The sequence below is a fragment of the Suncus etruscus genome, chromosome 12 (genome assembly GCF_024139225.1).
Source record: "Suncus etruscus isolate mSunEtr1 chromosome 12, mSunEtr1.pri.cur, whole genome shotgun sequence".
NCBI classification, from domain to species: Eukaryota; Metazoa; Chordata; class Mammalia; order Eulipotyphla; family Soricidae; genus Suncus; species Suncus etruscus.
Window position 1 is genome coordinate 14,762,871 of NC_064859.1, and position 18,531 is coordinate 14,781,401.

An 18,531-nucleotide genomic window follows, 5' to 3' on the forward strand; every position below is an offset into this window, starting at 1 on the left:
TGAAGAATTTTCACATGATACAGATTTCTATTCCATTTCACTTCCTGTGAGAAGAACACCTTCTACTATTCCCACGAATTGGCATTTGCACTACATTGGCATCTTCCTGCCCATATTTTGCCTCTTTAGATGTGAGGACTCTTGAAACTTCGCCTCCAGCCAATTGCCCAGGACTATATCTTGCTTAATTGTAAGTTTTCTTTTATTGATTTTTTTTTTGGGGGGGGGTCACACCCAGCAGTGCTCAGCAGTTACTTCTGGTTCTATGCTCAGAAATCGCTCCTGGCAGGCTGGGGGGTGGGGTGGGTGGGGACCATATGGGATGTCGGGATTCGAACCACAGTCCTTCTGCATGTTAGGCATTTTCTCTCAATTCGCTATCTGTGTATTGAACCATCGATAGCTATAAAACTTTGGGACTAGGACTTTCCCAATGATCTCACTAGTTAATGACAACAAAGTTGGCAAAAGTAGTAAGAATGGAAAGCTAGGAACTTAGGGTTAAGAATTTTAATTATGGGGCAGGAGAGATAGCATGGAGGTAGGTTGTATGCCTTGCATACAGAAGGGCAGTGGTTCAAACCCGGCATCCCATATGGTCCTCCGAGCCTGCCAGGAGCGATTTCTGAGCACAGAGCCAGAAGTAACCCATGAGCACTGCTGGGTGTGACCCTAAAACCAAAAATAAATAAATAAATAAAATAATTTTAATTATTCTGTTCTTCTAGGAGGCTTCTCTGGGCCTCCTAGTAAGTGATCAGAAATGGTCTCCATTGACCTTCTCTCAGTAATCTGACTCTCTTCTTCTTTTGATGCATTTCACAGCCACAGAAGTGGAACTCCAGAGACTTTCCTAAATAGAAAGAGCCAGAAGGTCTATCAGTTATCCCTCCACTCCCTTTTTAGGCACCACAATGGCCCTCAGTGACACTGATGTGCAGAAGCAGATCAAGAACATGATGGCTTTCATTGAGCAGGAAGCCAATGAGAAGGTAAAAGAAATAGATACCAAGGCCGAGGAAGAGTTCACCCTTGAGAAAGGGTACATTGTGCAAACCCAACGGCTGAAGATTATGGAGTATTATGAGAAGAAGGAGAAACAGCTAGAGCAGCAGAAAAAAGTCTATATGTATACCATCAGGAACCAGGCAAGACTGACAGTCCTGAGAGCCCAGAATGACCTCATCACTGAGCTGCTGGATACTGCAAAGCAGAGACTCAGCAGGGTTGTGGAGGATACAGATACCTACCAGAAGCTGCTGAACAAACTTGTGCTCCAAGGTCTGCTCTGGTTACTGGAGCCTGTGGCAATCGTTCGATGCAGGCCGGAAGATTTGCTTTTGGTGAAGGCAGCAGTGCAAGCAGTACTGCCGGAGTACAAAGCCATGTCCAAAAGGCCTGTGCAAGTCCAGGTGGATGAAGAGACGTACCTGGCACCCAATGCAATCGGTGGTGTGGACATCTACAACAGCGACCAGAAAATCAAAATTTCTAATACCTTAGAGAGTCGCCTGGCTCTCCTCGCCCAGCACAAGATGCCAGAGATCCGGGAGGCCTTGTGGGGACCTAATCCCAATAGAAAGTTCTTTGTATAACATCCCCTCATCCCCCCCCCACACACAACTGAAGTTGTAGCTGAGACATATCAGGGCAAAGGGAATGAGTCCTGGTCCCTCCACTTTGTTGCACTGATAGTATTTTGTCATGTCATGAAATATCCTTTCAAGAGCTGAAGGCATGATGCTTTGTAATAAAGCTTGATTTGACACTTAGAAATCTGCTTCCAGTTCATTCACACCTCCCACAACTTCTGCTGTACTGTAGGCCGGATGGAGGTGGGGGGAGGGTAGTGATGTCCGCTCTTTAGCTCAGCCCCTGGGGGAACTGTGAATGGTATTCTTGGCCTGGGGGGCTGACTGAGTGCTTTACACTTCCTTCTAAGAAGTGTGGTTTTGGGCTGTTTCAGCTTCCTGTACTTATGTTAATGAGAAATAGACACCTTCCTCCTGCACTCAGAGCCAACTTTCTGTGGTGGGGTGTGTGTGTTTGGGGAGGCTCCATGCTTAGAAGAACGTGGCAGGTGGGATTTAATGATCCATAGCCAATGCCCTGAAATTCCTAAATTGACACTTGAATGTAGGGTGTTTATAAGGAAAGGTCAGGGACTCAAAGCCTTGGTTTAAAGATGGTATCAACTCCCCCATAGCTACCTTGTTCCATGTGATGGGAAGCTTGGCCACTCACTTCTCAGATCCCCCTCTTACCCGGAAGATGCTGGTGGCCAGGCCTGATCTAAACCAGCAGCTCTATCAGAAAATATGTAGCTGTTGCCGATTGAGTATAGTTCAAAGATCTTGAGGTTGCCGGGTTATTGTGTCAATCTGCCAACTCTGAGCAGATTTCCCTGACATCAGCCATGGCGAAGCCCAGAGAAGGGAGAAGGACCAGCCATACTTTGCTGGGTTGGCGCTTCTGCAAGACTCTTGGGACCTTGTCAAGTTCTGTACTTGTTGGACCCATCTCTGCCTGATGGGTTCAGGTACAACAGCTGTGTGTTGGTCACACAATTCAGTGCCTGCAGGAACAAGCTCATCTCCTCTGGCCAGTTAGAGGCACTTCCAAGCGAAGCCAAGAAGGACAAATTGTGCAATGCTGATGCATCTGCACGCAGACATTGCACAACAGAAAGAGAACTGAGAAAAATTGGGGCTGGAGCGGTGGTGCTAGAGGTAAGGCATCTGCCTTGCAAGCACTAGCCTAGGACAGACCACGGTTCAATCCCCCAGCGCCCCATATGGTCCCCACAAGCCAGGAGCAATTTCTGAGCGCATAGCCAGGAGTAACTCCTGAGCATCAAAAGGGTGTGGTCCAAAAAACAAAACAAAACACACAAACAAATAAACAAAAAAGAACTGAGAAAAATCAGGGTGAATGAGCTAAGCGCTCCTCTTATGGTTGACTTAGACATGAAATGGCAACTATACACCACAGTAGGTCAAAAGAGAATAAAAAGGAAACAAGTTAATATTTTAGGGCTATTTTGGCAGCTGCTTTTAGAAAATAGATCCCACATTTTCATCTGTATTAGGACCCTGCTATTAGCTGTTTCCACACTGAAGTCTATAATGGAGTGTGATTTGGGTATTAAATTTAATGACTCCCAGCAGTGCTCAGAAGGCCACAGGTGGTTTTCAGGGCATCAGTTCAGTGAAGGGGTGAAGGATGGAAATTTGCTCAGACCTTGTGGTGCTGAAGATACTCAGGCTCCAGAGTCTCTGATTGCCTCTAGGGACTGTCCAGTGACCTGATCCCACATGCTAAGAATGGTCACCTGGCCCCTACATTGAAGGACTTTAAAAAGATGTTTTGTTTTGTTTGGAGGTCACACCCAGCACAACGCTCCTGGCTTACTCCAGGCTCTGTTCTCAGAAATCATTCCTGGTAGGCTCGGGGACCATACAGGATGCTGGACATCAAGCTTGGGTTGGCTGCATGTAAGGCAAATGCCTTACTTGATGTGCTATTGCTCTGACCCCTGAGAACTTTTTGAAGGAAAAAAATCTAGGCAATTCTGCGAAGGACAAAGATTGATGTGTGGTCAAAAGTCCTGGACATTGAATCTCACAGGAAGGAGCCAGAGTTGGTCAATAGGGATTCTCCTAGGATTTAGGCATGGGCCTCCATCATGGTCTTGGGAACAGGCCCTCACTGGGACTGAAAAAATAAAACACTTGAAATCCATTATCTGGCCATGTTATTTTTTTCTAAAATGAGTGACTTTCTCCATTGTTCAGTTTTTATGACAGAGTTAAAGTTGGTCTAGAAAATTAGCTGCCAATGTTTCCATGTTGTAGCTCCAGAAACAAACATGTATCCCCTCTTTCAATTTGCTTCCCTTCAAATTCATTTGTCCTAATTTAGGTCAATGTCCATCTCTGGGCCAGTCAGTGCCTAGGGCCGGCACTCAGAGAAAAGGGGGGTCTTTGTTAGCTGGACAGACTTGCCAAAGGGTATCTTTCTGTGGGCCCTTGAGAGTGGTGGATTCATTCCTTCAGCAAACGTTGCTGAATGCCAGCTATGAGCGGGGCCCTGTGCTGGGGGCTGCATTGCAGAGTCCAGTCTGGTTCTGTGCATTCACTGAACATTGGTGCAGCAACAGATGGGCATTGTGGGAACTGCACCAGGGAGAGCCAGCCAGCGCATTGCAGGATACCAGGCTCTGTGGAAGTTGACACAGGACGAGAGAGTCAGAGAGCTTTTCAGTTGTTGGAAACAAAGCTGGGAAAGGGGGGTGGAGAGCATGTGTGGGAAGCCCTGAGTGATGGATATGCTTGTGTTAAAAGAACCGTCATTGGACCTGAGAGGGGAGGGCAAAGATGGGTCCAGAGAGATGGAGAATACCAGATGACAGAAATGTGAAACCAGGAAAGTCAGACTTCTCAAAGATTCTTCTCGTGTCATTGCAAGAGGGGAACCCTTTGGAGGGAGGAGGCCAGGAAGGAGGAGTTTTGACTGTGGCTATTTATTAGCCCAAGTGACATAATAAATAATTTACATGCTCTTCTGAGCTTTAGGTCAAATGCATTCATGTTGGGAGAGATTAGACTATAACCTACTTCCTGTCCACTCACTTCTTTTTGCTCCCCAACTTTCTCTTACTTGTTGAGGATGCCAGACTTTCATCTTCCTGCAGTTTCCATCATCTCGCAGCATTTCTAACTAATCCCAGACTGGGATCAGCATTCCCATCTCAGCCGGCCTGGCTCCCATGGCTTCTGCTCCTAGGGCTCACACCCAACCATATGTTCTAGAACACCTAGCCCTTGGCCCCATGCAGCTCTGGCTCTCGAAGCCAACATCAATTAATTATCGGGGCTCTGACATCAATTCAAATTCATCTCCTGAAATGGTGACAGTTAAGTAGATGTTTTGGGGAGAAACTGAGGAGTTTTACGTAGTACCTGCAGGATAAACATTCTCTAAGTTTCATTGGAGTATCTGTCTTCCCAAACATTTCTCTCTCCCAGAAATGACAGATACTATTTCTTTGTCCTCAGCCTCTCAAGCCCTGGGGTTCCCGGGAAAGATGGTGCCTGAGCTCCCTGCCTGGCTTAGTTTCTTTCTTTGTCTCTCCTCTTTAGACAGAGTTTGGGGGTGGATGGGTGGGGTGGAGGGGAGTGGTCTTTGCTCTCTGTCTTGCTTGCTGCCTTGTTATGCCACTTGCAAGAAGTGGGGGTACTTGTGAAATGAGATTTATGGTTGGAACTTTACTGGTCCTCTGCCTGGCTCTGGTTTCTGGAGCAAAGCCTCTTCTACCCAGTAGTGTAAAGTTTCTTACCCACAATGCCCTAAGCTTTCTTTAGATGGTCAGACACACCCACACGTGGGATGGGGGGAGTATCTTGAATAAAGAAGAATAGATTTTGGCTGGAGAGGGGTGGGGAGACAGAGGCAGAGAGCCAGAGGAGAAGCAGTTTAGAAGAAGCTGCTTGGAATAAGCTGAGCATAGAAGCCATGTGAGAAAATGGCTGATAGGGCCATAGAATAAACCCAGCTGTCTCTGATGAAATTTTAACTGACTACTTGTGATTATTTCTCTGCTGTTATTCTGCATCTTCAAAAGGCCGAGAGGCGCTGTCAGGCAGAGGAAGGTCTCATCTACTAGGACTTTAGACTTTATATTTTATAATAAAACAACACAGTAGTGTTGGTGTAGGAAGGGACAAGACTGTGGGAAAGTGAAAAGGGCCCCTGGTGAGCTTCCCAGATCAAATCAGGGTGGACAGAAAAATCCTCTGTGTCCAGGATGGGGAGGGGAGAGCAGGCTGCAGATGGACAAGGCTTGAGCTTGAGCCAAGAAGCCTGTGGCTTCAGATTCCCTGCTGCTGCTGCTGTGTGTGTGTGTGTGTGTTCATTGTGTAAGTGTATGTTTATGCATGTGGGCTTGCATGTACATAAGTGTGACTGTGGTGGTGTGAGTGGTGTGAGTGTCTGCAGTGTCTGGTGGAATAGTGCATCCCTCCTCTCACCAAAAATCCAGGACAAGTTCTTTGTTTCAGGAGCAAAGTTAGGGCTGTGAAGGGTTTGGGGTTTCCCTTGGAGCTTCAGCCATGAGAGAAGGGAACCATCACTCCGAGGTTTCTGTCCTGGTCCTCCCTTTTCAGGACCCATGTAGCCTCCTCATCAATGCTGAGGGCAGACAGGAGGCCCCTTGCATGGACGCTGACTCAGAGCTGACTGCATGAAGTAGCATAGCCGGTCCCCCATCCAAAGCATTTCCTCCCACATGAACACCAGCCTCAGTGCTCCAGGGCTCCCGACAGGAGCCACCTTCCCTGACGGCTCTCCTCATTAGCACTTCCTCCGAGGTGCCAGGGAAGCTGTTTGCTGGTGCAGACTGAGGCTGAGTTCCTGGAAGCCGCTCCTGCAGCCTCCTCCTCTCTGGGCCAGGCCCATGAGCTCCTAGGGCCACAATGGGTAGTCTTGGATTTTGGGGGGCCGGGGGGCTTATGACTCGGTGGAGCTGAGGGCAGGTTTGCTACAGCTCTGGGCCGCCTGTGGGTCAGATGTGGAAGGATGGTACTCAGTGGAACATGTTGCGGGGTCTATTCTGTTTCAGGGGCACCAGCCCCCCCAGAAGAAAATCAATAGGTCTACACTGGCTGCACCTGATGCCCACACAGCTGGGCGTGACTATAGCCCTGCGGGGCGTAGAGTGGGGTGAATTGCTCTCACCCTTGTCCTGCTCTGTCCTGCCACTTTTTCTGTGTCCTTCCCTCCACCCTCTCATGCATCCTGTCTGCTCTGGAGTCCTGCAGATTCTTCTGGAATCCCCCCAGAAGCAGCCAGTCTCTCTTCCCACTTCCACCTTCAAGTTCTCCCTAGATACCCCGCTAAGCCCTTCCTTTTGCAGCCCCCCAGGTCCCCTGCTGTGAACCCTAACAATCTCAGCGGCTCATTTTTGCTTTCATCCAGGAAGGCTTTCTCTCTGCTTTCCGCATATGCAGCCAACAGGGTGCCAGAGCCAAGGGAAAGGGGAGAGATGGAGGGGTCAGCCTGGACTGTTGCCCCATTTGTTGGGTCCCTTTTACTCCTTTGTTGATTGTTTGTGAATCCGCAAAGAGCTCCCAGAATGAGAAAATAATTCCCATCCTCTTGTCCCCTTTTTGGGGGAGATCTTGGTAATATTTATCCGCAGCAAACAATCCACACAGACAGGAGGGTTAAGGGGTAAAAGGTTGGGCGAAGAGAGTCCTTTGTCAGCCTGCTGCTAGCTCCAAAACACACCTGGGGCCAGCCAGCCAACTCTGGCAAAAGACCCCGAAAACCTCGCTCCCAAACTATTTATTTGGCTCTCAACAGCGCCCCCACCTGGAAGGTCAAGGTGGGCCAATAGGCAAATAATAATATGGAAATATTTTCATATACAACACTGGACTACTGCCCTTCTTTCTCCAAAACTCTCATGGAAGAAGAGATGAACACATGCTTTCTGACTGACCCTGTGCCTTCGAGATCTGAGGGCTACAGAAGGTTTGAAGCTCAAAGGAACCTTTATTTTTATTTTTGTTTATTTTATTTAAACACCGTGATTACAAACAGGACTGTAGTTGAGCTTCAGTCACCACAAGATCACCTCCCTTCACCAGTACAACATTTCCACCACCAATACTCCCATCTTCCTCCTCCCACACCCCCTGCCTGTATTCAAAACAGGCATTCTGCTTCTCACATTCATTAATATTGTCTAACTGCACTCAATCCTCTTTGAGGTGAGTTTCATATCATGAGCCAGTCCTTTTGGCCCTCATCTCTAGGCATTATCACAATAATGTCTTTAATTTTTCTTAAAATCCATAGATAAGCAAGACTATTCTGTGTTTCTCTCTCTCCCTCTGACAAATTTATTTCACTCAGCATAAAAGTTTCCATGTCCATCCATGTATAGGAAAATTTCATGACTTTATCTCTCCTGATGGCTGCTTAATATTGCATTGTGTATATGTACCATAATTTCTTTAACCATTCCTCTGTTGTAGGGCATCTTGGTTGTTTCCAGAGTCTGGCTATTGTAAATAGTGCTACGATGATATAGGTGTGAGGAAGGGATTTTTTTTTTTTTTTTGGCTTTTTGGACCACACCCATTGATGCTCCAGGGTTACTCCTAGCTATGCACTCAGAAATCGCTCCTGGCTTGGGGGACCATATGGGTCACAGGGAATTGAACCGAAGTTCATCCTAGGCTAGCGAAGGCAAGGCCTTACTCTTTGAGTCACTGCTCCGACCCCAGGAAGGGATTTTTATATTGAATTTTTGTGTTCCTAGAGTATATTCCTAGGAGTAATAGAGCTGGATCATATGGGAGCTCAATTTCCAGTTTTCTGAGGAATTTTCATATTGTTTTCCATGGACTAGACAGCATTCCCACCAGTAGTAAATGAGAGTTCCTTTCTCCCCACATCCCCGCCAGCACTTATTATTCTTGTCCTTTGTGATGTGTGCCAGTCTCTGTGGTGTGAGATGGTACCTCGCTGTTGTTTTGATTTGCATCACCCTGATAATTAGTGATGTGGAGCATTTTTTCATGTGCCTTTTGGCCATTTGTATTTCTTCTTTGAGAAATTGTTCATTTCTTCTCCCCATTTTTTGATGGGGTTAGATTTTTTTTTTCCTGTTAAGTTCTGTCAGTAACTTGTATGATTTAGATATTAGCCCCTTGTCGGACAAGTATTGGGTGAATACGCCCATTCTGTGGTGGCTTTTGTATCTTAGGCACTATTTTCAAAGGGACCTTTAGAACCAAACATTCACTCACTTGTGAAGCTCAGAGGAAATAAGGGAGTGGCATATACAAGGTCATAAACCCAATAGGACTCCTAAGACTTAAGAAACAAAAACATGGGCCCAAGCTATAGCACAGCTATTACAACACACATAGGCAGAGTATTTGCCTTGCACATGGTCAACCAGGGTTTAATCCCTCTTATCCCATAGTCCTGTCCCATGAGCCTGTTAGGAGTGATTTCAAAGCACAGAACCAGAAGTAAGCCTGCTTACTTCTGACTCAGATGTGTCCCGAAGAAACAAAGTGAGGATCAAATTGTCCTTAATTTGACAAGACTTGTAATCTAGAATTTGGGTCCAAATTAGACAAATAAGTCTACTTATGTAGAAAACCAAGGACACTGAAGGATAAACAAGTGAAAAAAGAGTTTTATTCTTTTGTGTTTTTTTTCTTTTTGTTTTTGTTTTGGCCACACCCGTTTGATGCTCAGGGGTTACTCCTGGCTAAGTGCTCAGAAATTGTCCCTGGCTTGGGGGGACCATATGGGACGCTGGGGGATCAAACCACAGTCCTTCCTTGGCTAGCGCTTGCAAGGCAGACACCTTACCTCTACCGCCACCTCACCGGCTCTGAAAAAAGAGTTTTTACTCTCTTTTCTCCAACAGATCCCCAGAGCAACCAACTCTCCATCTCTTTCCATCTCTTCCCACCTCTGGGCACAGAGAACCTTTAGCTGCACTGTGCCACTCTGAAGTGGGTGCTGTGTGTCAGGCCACTTTCCCTGAATGCTGTCATTGCCAACCATCTGCCCCCTTTCCCATGGCCCTGGATCAGAGAAAAGAAGGATTTCCAAGAAATCAGGTGTCTCCTTTCACTTGTTTATCCTTCAGTGCCCTAGGTTTTCTTTCAGCTAACTTCCAGTCTGCATACCTCTTAATCATTCATGCCTTCCTCAAATATTTATCGAATGACTACCAGCTGTCAGCACTCTGCCAAGCAGGGAGGCCACTTCTTCCAGAGAAATGGACACTCTCTAAACAGGTAGAGGAAAGATGACTGAGTTAGGACTGTGGAGAAGTAAAGATTCTGGGTAGCCAAACTCTGCTGTGACTCCCTCAAACAAGAGCCCATGCACCTAAAGGTAAGAAGTGAACGGGAAGCGAAATGGGGAAGAGGGGTGGCCATACAGGATCTTGTGGGTGGCATGTTAGAAATTGGACTTTGTCTAAGTATAAGATGATACCATTGAGGGCTTTCAAACCTGGAAGAGACATGCCCTCCCTCACCCCTTTGCTGTGAGCCCATTTTTGGTTAAGTTCCCACTAGACAACTTATTTGCACAATTAAATTTACCTGAGCTGAGAAGATAGCTCAAACGGCCAGTGTGCATGTTTTGGCAGGCCTGGGTTTGAACCTTGACAATACGGGTCCCTTGAGCATTGCCAGAAGTAGCCTCTGAGTACTATTAGGAATACCTCTCCCCTCAAAAAAGGAGAAGAAAAAAATCTCCCCAATTTCCATAAAAATAGTACCCAGTCATCAGCCAATTCCTGGGCTGTGCAGTTGGCAGATAAATGCTCCGACTCTGACTTTTCAGTTTTTTTGTACTTCCAACTCCAATTCCAGGTACCCAAAATTTTCTCTGACTGACTCCTCAGTTTTTTGTACTTCTGACTCCAACTTTGACTCTGACTCCAGGTACCCAAAATTTTCTCCGACTCCAATTCCTCGACTCCTACTGACTCAATTCCGTAGCCCTGGCCAATTCAACCAATAGGCAGGTTGTTCTATGCAGTGAAGAGTTGTCAGGTCCAGTGGAGTCTACAGAAAATACCATTGATGCTAGTTTTGTCCTCAGTCCCAGAAGCTGCCATTGTGCAGTCCCCCTTTCTTCTTCAAAGATGGCAACAATGACAGCTGTGCAATTTCAAATACACCCCTCCCTCCTTCAGCTTGGTGACCCTACCACTCTTCAGGGGATAAAGCTGGGTGCAGCTTCTGCTTGAACTTCGGGTGCCTTTTACCAGATTCAGGAAACCCTCCAGTTTTCTCCAAGCCTCCGACAGCATGTCCATCTTTGTGGACCATGCAAATCATGAGTCTTTCTAGATCCTTCTCACTGAACTCTGAAAGTCTTTTTTTTTTTTTTTTTGTTTTTGGGTCACACCCGGCATCGCTCAGGTGTTATTTCTGACTCTACGGTCAGAAATCGCTCCTGGCAGGCTCAGGAGACCATATGGGATGCCGGGATTTGAACCTATGACCTTCTGCATGAAAGGCAAACACCTTACCTCCATGCTATCTCTCCAGCCCCAGAGAGTCTTTTTTTAATAAAAGTTATTGATTGGGGCCCGGAGAGATAGCACAGCAGTGTTTGCCTTGCAAGCAGCCAATCCAGGACCAAAGGTGGTTGGTTCGAATCCGGTTGTTCCATATGGTCCCCCGTGCTTGCCAGGAGCTATTTCTGAGCCAGGAGTAACCCCTGAGCACCGCCAGGTGTGGTCCAAACCCCACCCCCAAAACAGTAAGTAAATAAATAAATAAATAAATAAATAAGGAATAAATGATAGTACAAAGGACAGGACACTGTATCACATGTAGTTAGCCATGGTTCTATCTCCAGCACTCTGTATGGTGCCCCAGCATCTCCAGCAATGATCCCTGAGTACCACCAGTGCAGCTCAAAAACCAAAGGAAGGGAAACAGGTACAAATATCACAGCCTGGCTGTTATTTGAGGACAATATATGAAATTAAAACAAATTCAATTTTCTCTTCAATCTAACCTCAATGTATTTGTAAAGCACCTTCTCTTCCCTGCATGCATTTCACCCCGTTGGTTTACTCAAGATGAGGAAAGCCATCCAATCAATCTCATAGTAAAAGTCAAATTTTCTTATGCCTGGTGCCTCCTTAGTTCTTCTGAGATAAATTCATGAAAACAAAAACAAAAACAAAAATAACACAGATTCTCCATCTTGTCAGGAGAGAGACAAATAGGGTTATTATTTAAGTATGCATCGGCGAGAAAATTCTCATAGAATTGTCCCAGACTTCTCTGATTATCACAAAATGATGAGAATTTGAATTGAGTTTAAAGAATGAAGGATAAGAAAAAAAAAAGAAAAACATTAAACATGTGTGGTCTATTTTACCCATTTACGCTGGAATCTTATTCAGCCCTGCAATCTAAATTGTCCCTCAGCCATCTCCTTCTCTTGCTTCCTTCATGCTGGCAAAATCTTTAATTCCCCTTTTGCCCCTTAGGCAAAACCTTTTATAACCTTCCAAGACCCCTCCCAAGAAATTAGAGGGAGCAGGTAAAGTTACATGTAGCAAGACCCCTCCCAGGAATGGGTCTTGCAGGTAAGATCAAGTTACACATGAAGAATGGGGGGATTGGTTACATTTTATATATAAATATTTAAGTACTTTGATTACAAGCATGTTTGTAGTTGAGTTTCAGTCATAAATAGAATACCCCCCCTTCTTATAAAGTTTCTACTGATGGGACTAATAATTAAGCTCATCATAGGCAGCACACACCTAAAATTATGGCTTCCCACACAATCTTCATATATTTCCACCTTTCAAGGTCAAACTCGAAAGGATTGTGTAACTCCACCCTGGATTTAGGTGTACCTACCTGAGACCCGCCCTTTTCTGGGAGGGGTCTTGGGAACCGGATATTAGGTGTAACCTTACCTGCAAGACCCCTCCCATTCTGGGGAGAGGTCTTGGAAGGTTATATAAAGCCTTTGATTCAGGGGATTAGGGTCTTTGCCTCTTTTGGTCTTTGACCAGCATGGAGGTCAAAGGGAGATGGCTAAAAGGAGTTAAGCCTCAGGGCTAGCGAAGAATGGCTGTGCTTGAAAGGTTATGATATAGGCCACACACATGTGGTGGATAGGGCATGAATAAAGCTGATGCTTCCTGATGCCTGCCTGTGAGTGAGTTCAATACCCATCGCTTTCCTGAACCCCAGACCCGCCAGTAGATGGGGGATGAAGCCACGTGGCCAGGGCCTAAGGACAAAGGCCTCCATCCATCGCCATCCAGCACCATCCTTAGTTATTTAACACAACAGGATTGTACATATATCCTTGGATTCCTCCATCCCTCAACTCTGCCTGAATACTATTTTCCTGGATCTGCCTCCTCATGTAATATCACTTCTATTTACTTGGGAAAATGAGGGGTAGGAGGAGAGCAACCCAGAGATCCTCTGGGGATTTCTCCCAGCTCTGTGCTTGGGGACCATGTGCTGCTATGCTAGAAAATGTTTGAACTATCTAAATATCTTGTGTGTGTGTGTGTGTGTGTGTGTGGTTTTTCTTTGAGGGGGGGTCACACCTGGCAGTGCTCAGGGGTTATTCCTGGCTCCAGGCTCAGAAATTGCTCCTGGCAGGCAGGGGGGGACCATATGGGACGCCGGGTTTCAAATCGATGACCTCCTGCATGAAAGGCAAACGCCTTACCTTCATGCTATCTCTCTGGCCCCTATCTAAATATCTTATGTTGATTTTGTTGACTTCTTTTCTCCCTCATCTGAGAAGACGATCAGCCTATTAAGAATAGGGGCCTGCGAGGTGGTGCTGGATATAAGGTGGCTGCCTTGCAAGCTCTAGCCAAGGAAGGACCGTGGTTCAATCCCCCGGCGTCCCATATGGTCCCCCAAGCCAGGGGCAATTTCTGAGCGCTTAGCCAGGAGTAACCCCTGAACATCAAATGGGTGTGGCCCGAAAAACCAAAAAAAAAAAAAAAGAATAGAAACTTTTCTTTATTAATTTGATTTCTTACAAGAATGAAATGAGTAAACATGCTGATTTTTTTTCTTAAGAAATTGAGATTATATATCAACAACATGGTAAATTATTCACTACTAGTTCAGAGAAAAGAGAAACAGAAAGAGAGAGACAAGAAGAGACAGAGAAATCAATAGGCACAAAAGTTATGCACAAAAGCAGTTTGGGAAATCTTCAGGAAAAAAAAAAACACAAAAATTGAACTGGGTCCTTAAAGACAGAATAGCTGGAGAGAAAATGCATATGAGATGAAGACTCTCAAATAATCTAAGCATCATGCAATTTAAATGTAGCATGTACTTAAGACACTGATGCCTACAACATGGACTTTTTTCCAAGGTGACCTCGGGAATAATTTTTAGATTGGTTCAATCTGACATTTCAAAATAAGATGTGAAGGTGCAATGATTTACTGGTGAAATCTTGAATATCATTCAAAGCTCTAAGCCTATACAAACTAAGGTATGAAATTATTACTATTTAATAAGTTTTAGTTTTCTTTCCTCCTATTGATTTAGGCTTATTTTTAAAAGTCATGGGAATAGAGGAAATAAAACCAGATTTTTGCTCCAGGAAAACTTACACATTTGTCTGTGTTGCAAAGAAAATGAAAAGGTAAGAATACGAAGAAAAAGCAGTTTCAACAGTGATACCAAATTGAACGAAAACTCAGTGTACAAAATATGATCTTGAATTTATAAATCAGAGTTGTCCTGTGTTGGAATGTTGGTTCTTTATTTTGAAAGTATGCTATCTGGAGTCATAAATTATTAACTATGGGATATGATATCATGGTAAAATGCTCCAGGATCTTATTAATGAGGACAGGGCACCTGTAATTCTTTTCACAGATTTTCATTTTGTTTTGGGAGTTGTTTAGTGGCCACCCCTGGTCATGTGGGGTCCACAGCATCCATTTCTGCTGGAGACTCTTAAATGTAAATCAAACTCAACTTTCAACTCAGAGCCAAGGCCCCTAACTCTTAGCTGTGATTTTTTTCTTAGATACTCTTGTTACATTTTTTTAAATTATCTTTGCCTAAAATCTGCCCCCCCCAACTGTCTTATTTATGACCTTTGCAGTTAAAAAGCACTAAAATTGCCGTAAACTGCCCAGACTTCGAACTTCTTGAAGAAACTGATCCACCATTGACAAATTGCAGGAATCTTAAAGTGGATTGACAACTCCATAACCTGTTTCACAGCAAATTTTGGGGAAAATACTCTATAATGCTACCAGTAAGGTGTGTGGGGTTGGGTAGGTTTGTATTATTTTGAAATACAACAGACTGCATCTTCTCTGTCAGGAGAATTCTCTTAACTAGTCTATTCCACTGGAGTTTTAACAGAGATTAAATAATCTTGGTGAAAGAAATTATCCAACTCTAGACAGTTTTCACATTATTTTATTTTTTTAATATCTTTATTTAATCACCATGATTACAAACATGTTTGTCATTGGGTTTTAGTTATAAAAAAGAACACACCCCTTTACTAGTGCAATATTCCCACCACCAATGCCTCCATTTTTCTCCTCTTTGACCCCTGCCTATATTTGAGATAGGCATTCTATTTCTCTAACCCACTACCATTGTCATGAAAGTTGTTAGTGTAGTTATTTCTCTTACTGAACTCACCATTCTTTGTGGTAAGCTTCATATTGTGGGCCAGTCCTTCCAGCCCTCATCTCTGGGTATTATTATATTACTGTTTATTATTTTTCTTAAATCCCACAGATGAGTGAAACTAGTCTATGTCGGTCCCTCTTCCTCTGACTTATTTCACTTGGCATAATAGTTTCCATGTCCATCCGTGTATAGGAAAATTTCATGACTTCAATTTTCCCGACAACTGTATAGTGTTCCATTGTGCATATTTATCACAATTTCTTTAGACACTCATCTGTTGTTGGGCATCTGAGTTGCTTCTAGATTTTGGCTATTATAAATGGTGCTGCTATGAATACAGGTGTGCAGAAGGCATTTTTATATTGTGTTTTTGTGTTCCTATGGTATATTACTAGGAGTGGTATAGCTGAATCATTTGGGAGCTCAATTTTCAAATTATTTTATTTTATTGTTTATTTTAATTTCTTTTAAATTTAAGCACCATGACTACATACATGATTGTAATTGGGTTTCAGTCTAAAAAGAACACCCCCCCCTTTCCCAGTATAACATTCCCACCACCAATGCCCCTCATTTCCTTCCTTCTCCACCCCCTATATCTGAGACAGACATTCTGTTTATCTCACTCATTAACATTGTCATGATAGTTAGTGTAGTCATCTCTCTACACTCACCACTTTTGGTGGTGAGCTTCACATCAAGAGCCGGTTCTTCCAGCCCTCATCTCTATTGTCTCTGGGCATTATTACAATAACGTTTCTGTTTTTCTTAAAACACATAGATGAGTGAGACTATTCTGTGTCTATCTCTCTCCCTCTGACTTACTTCACTCATCATAGTAGATTCCAGGGACATCCAAATTTCCACATTATTTTAAAAGCACCAATGAAGTTGACAGTAAGGCTCACCACAAAAGAGACCAAATTTTAGAATGATGTTTCTGACATCCACTTATGTAAAATAAATCCACATCTAAATTTAATATGTAAGATTTATACATCCTATGCCTATAATTATTGTGTTCAGCATTCAACAACAACAAAAATTTACAAGGAGAAAAATACTTTTAATCCATACTAAGGTTAAAAAATTATACTGAGTTTAAAAATCAATCAAAATCTGATAGATATAATGACATGAATATTAGAATGATCAGACCATGAATTTTAGTGGAACATATGTTTGGCATATCAGTATAAATGCATTTTTCTCTATCCTTGCTTTCTTCCCTCATTCTCCTCTCTCCCCACTTTCTATACACACAAATATCTTTATTAATTATACCAATTTATTCTTTTCCTCTTTATTCTAATAAATTTTCAAAAATTAGAAATGTGAGCTCTTTATGAATAGTTTTTTTCCTTTTAATGTTTTGTTCCTTGTGGAATGCCAACCATTTAATCCCTTGAAAAGTATAGTGTTCAATAAGCATTTATTAAGAAAATAAATATCTTCAGTATATTAAAAGCTCATGCTTAAAAAATTCTTACACCACTTTTTATTATGAAAAAAAAAAGTCTCAACTCTTCTTCCAAGGGGAAAACAAAGTATAAATTGAAGATCTAAATAAAATTTCCTTGATATTTTAATATTTCAACAAATTTCCTTATTCTTCACACCTTAACAAGCAGCAACCTTTGTGTTCTATTATCATCATTATTTGTGTGTTTTGTCGATAACAAACTCTTGGGTCAAAGAGTGGGTGAGGATAAAAGTAAAAGAAAAATCAAGAAATGCCAATAAATAATGTCTTGCTAAAAGTTGCCTAAGAATAGATGGCAGAATATGTGTGGGTGTATGCAAATGAGATGCAAATCAGACTCTAATTTTAATGCAAATGTATGTGTGGACCGTCTAACTATTTTATGCACCTGGATAGAACCCCCTGGAAAAAACTAGTGGAGAGAAATGTGCTCTCAGCAATGTTTTAATGACTGAATGGAGAGCAGAGGGTCCCACACCTGCCGTACATTGTAAGGTCTGCTAGTTAGATGCTAAAAACAAACCCTTACATATGGAATACCGCCTCGAATTTATGCACTCCTTCACTTACCTGTTCTGCAAGTAAGTCTGACACTTATCTACCTCAGGCTAATGAGAGAATTATCAATGAACAAATCATTTAAAGCAGGCAGAGGTTGAATTATTTTTTTTCTGGCCATAGAGGTAGAGTTACACGTAAATTATTCCAATGCATGTTGCAGTCTCCTTTCATTATCAAATAGTTCAGGATGCAGAGTTTGCAGGAAGCAAACTTCTATCAAATGAAGTAACTTTCAGAAAAAGACAAGGGAAAGTAAAGTTGCCATAGTAATAGAAGACAATCTCTTGGGTAGGACTATGTTGTGATTTTGCAGATGAAGCAGAAGGAATTCTTACTAACCAAAACACCTTTAAAAAGAAGGAAAAAAATAGACCAGTGTGAGAGAGGCAAAAAACAGGAATTTATGTGTAGATGGGTAATGCATGATTTCATAAAGAGCAGATACAAGCAATGTCGGTATTATCAGGACACTAAGCTTTGACCCAATTGTACGGTCTGGAAATTTCAGTCCTGTCTCCAGGCAGAAAGATTTTACATGTGATTTCAGGCTCTAGAAGCTTCTTTCAAGCCATGATTCTTTCTAGACATAATTTGAAGTTAATTATTCTAAGTTCAAGAATCTATATTATTTGTATTCTCTGAGAGGGAACAATGAGAAACCCAGAGCCAGATCCCAACTCAAATGGACTAACAAGTCCTTTTGATTTTAACAAGTTTCTCAGTGATAAAATTATATATATATATATATATATATGCATTTTTTATACATGTATGTATGTATATATGCATTTTATACTTTAAGAGATACAAAGATTGGGCCAGAGAGAGATAGCATGGAGGCAGGGCATTTGCCTTACATGCAGAAGGATGATGGTTCGAATTCCAGCATCCCATATCAAGCCTGCCAGGAGTGATTTCTGAGCACAGAACCAGGAGTAACCCCTGAGCGCTGCCGGGTGTGACCCAAAAACCAAAAAAAAAAAAAAAAAAAAAAAGGAAGAAGAAATACAAAGATAAATATTTTCCCCTTGGAGGCCCTGAAGCAATAAACTCATAGTCACAGACAACAAAACACATAAAGACCAATGATAGATTCCTCAAAAACATCATCAGTCATTGGGATCCTTGAGGGAGGCAGGTGGGCACACTAACTTGTGGGTAAATATTTCTGTATATGGGAAATCATCGTTGATAAAATTGTATTACTTCAATTATTATGTTTTTTAATTATCAGGGAAAAGAGCAGAGTATTCAGACTTCCCCAGATTG

The 18,531-nt window shown here is 43.1% G+C and overlaps 1 protein-coding gene across 1 annotated transcript; it reads left to right on the forward strand.

Moving 5' to 3' along the window:
* The first annotated feature begins 914 nt into the window (after positions 1-914).
* LOC126023947 (V-type proton ATPase subunit E 2-like) lies at positions 915-1,595 on the forward strand. Its single transcript, XM_049784374.1, has one exon. It carries the CDS (start codon positions 915-917, stop codon positions 1,593-1,595), a length of 681 nt encoding a protein of 226 aa, XP_049640331.1.
* The last annotated feature ends 16,936 nt before the right edge of the window (positions 1,596-18,531 follow it).

What these genes read in the sequence shown, in the direction of transcription:
- LOC126023947 (XM_049784374.1), top strand. Translation starts at nt 915, where the DNA reads ATGGCCCTCAGTGACACTGATGTGCAGAAGCAGATCAAGAACATGATG.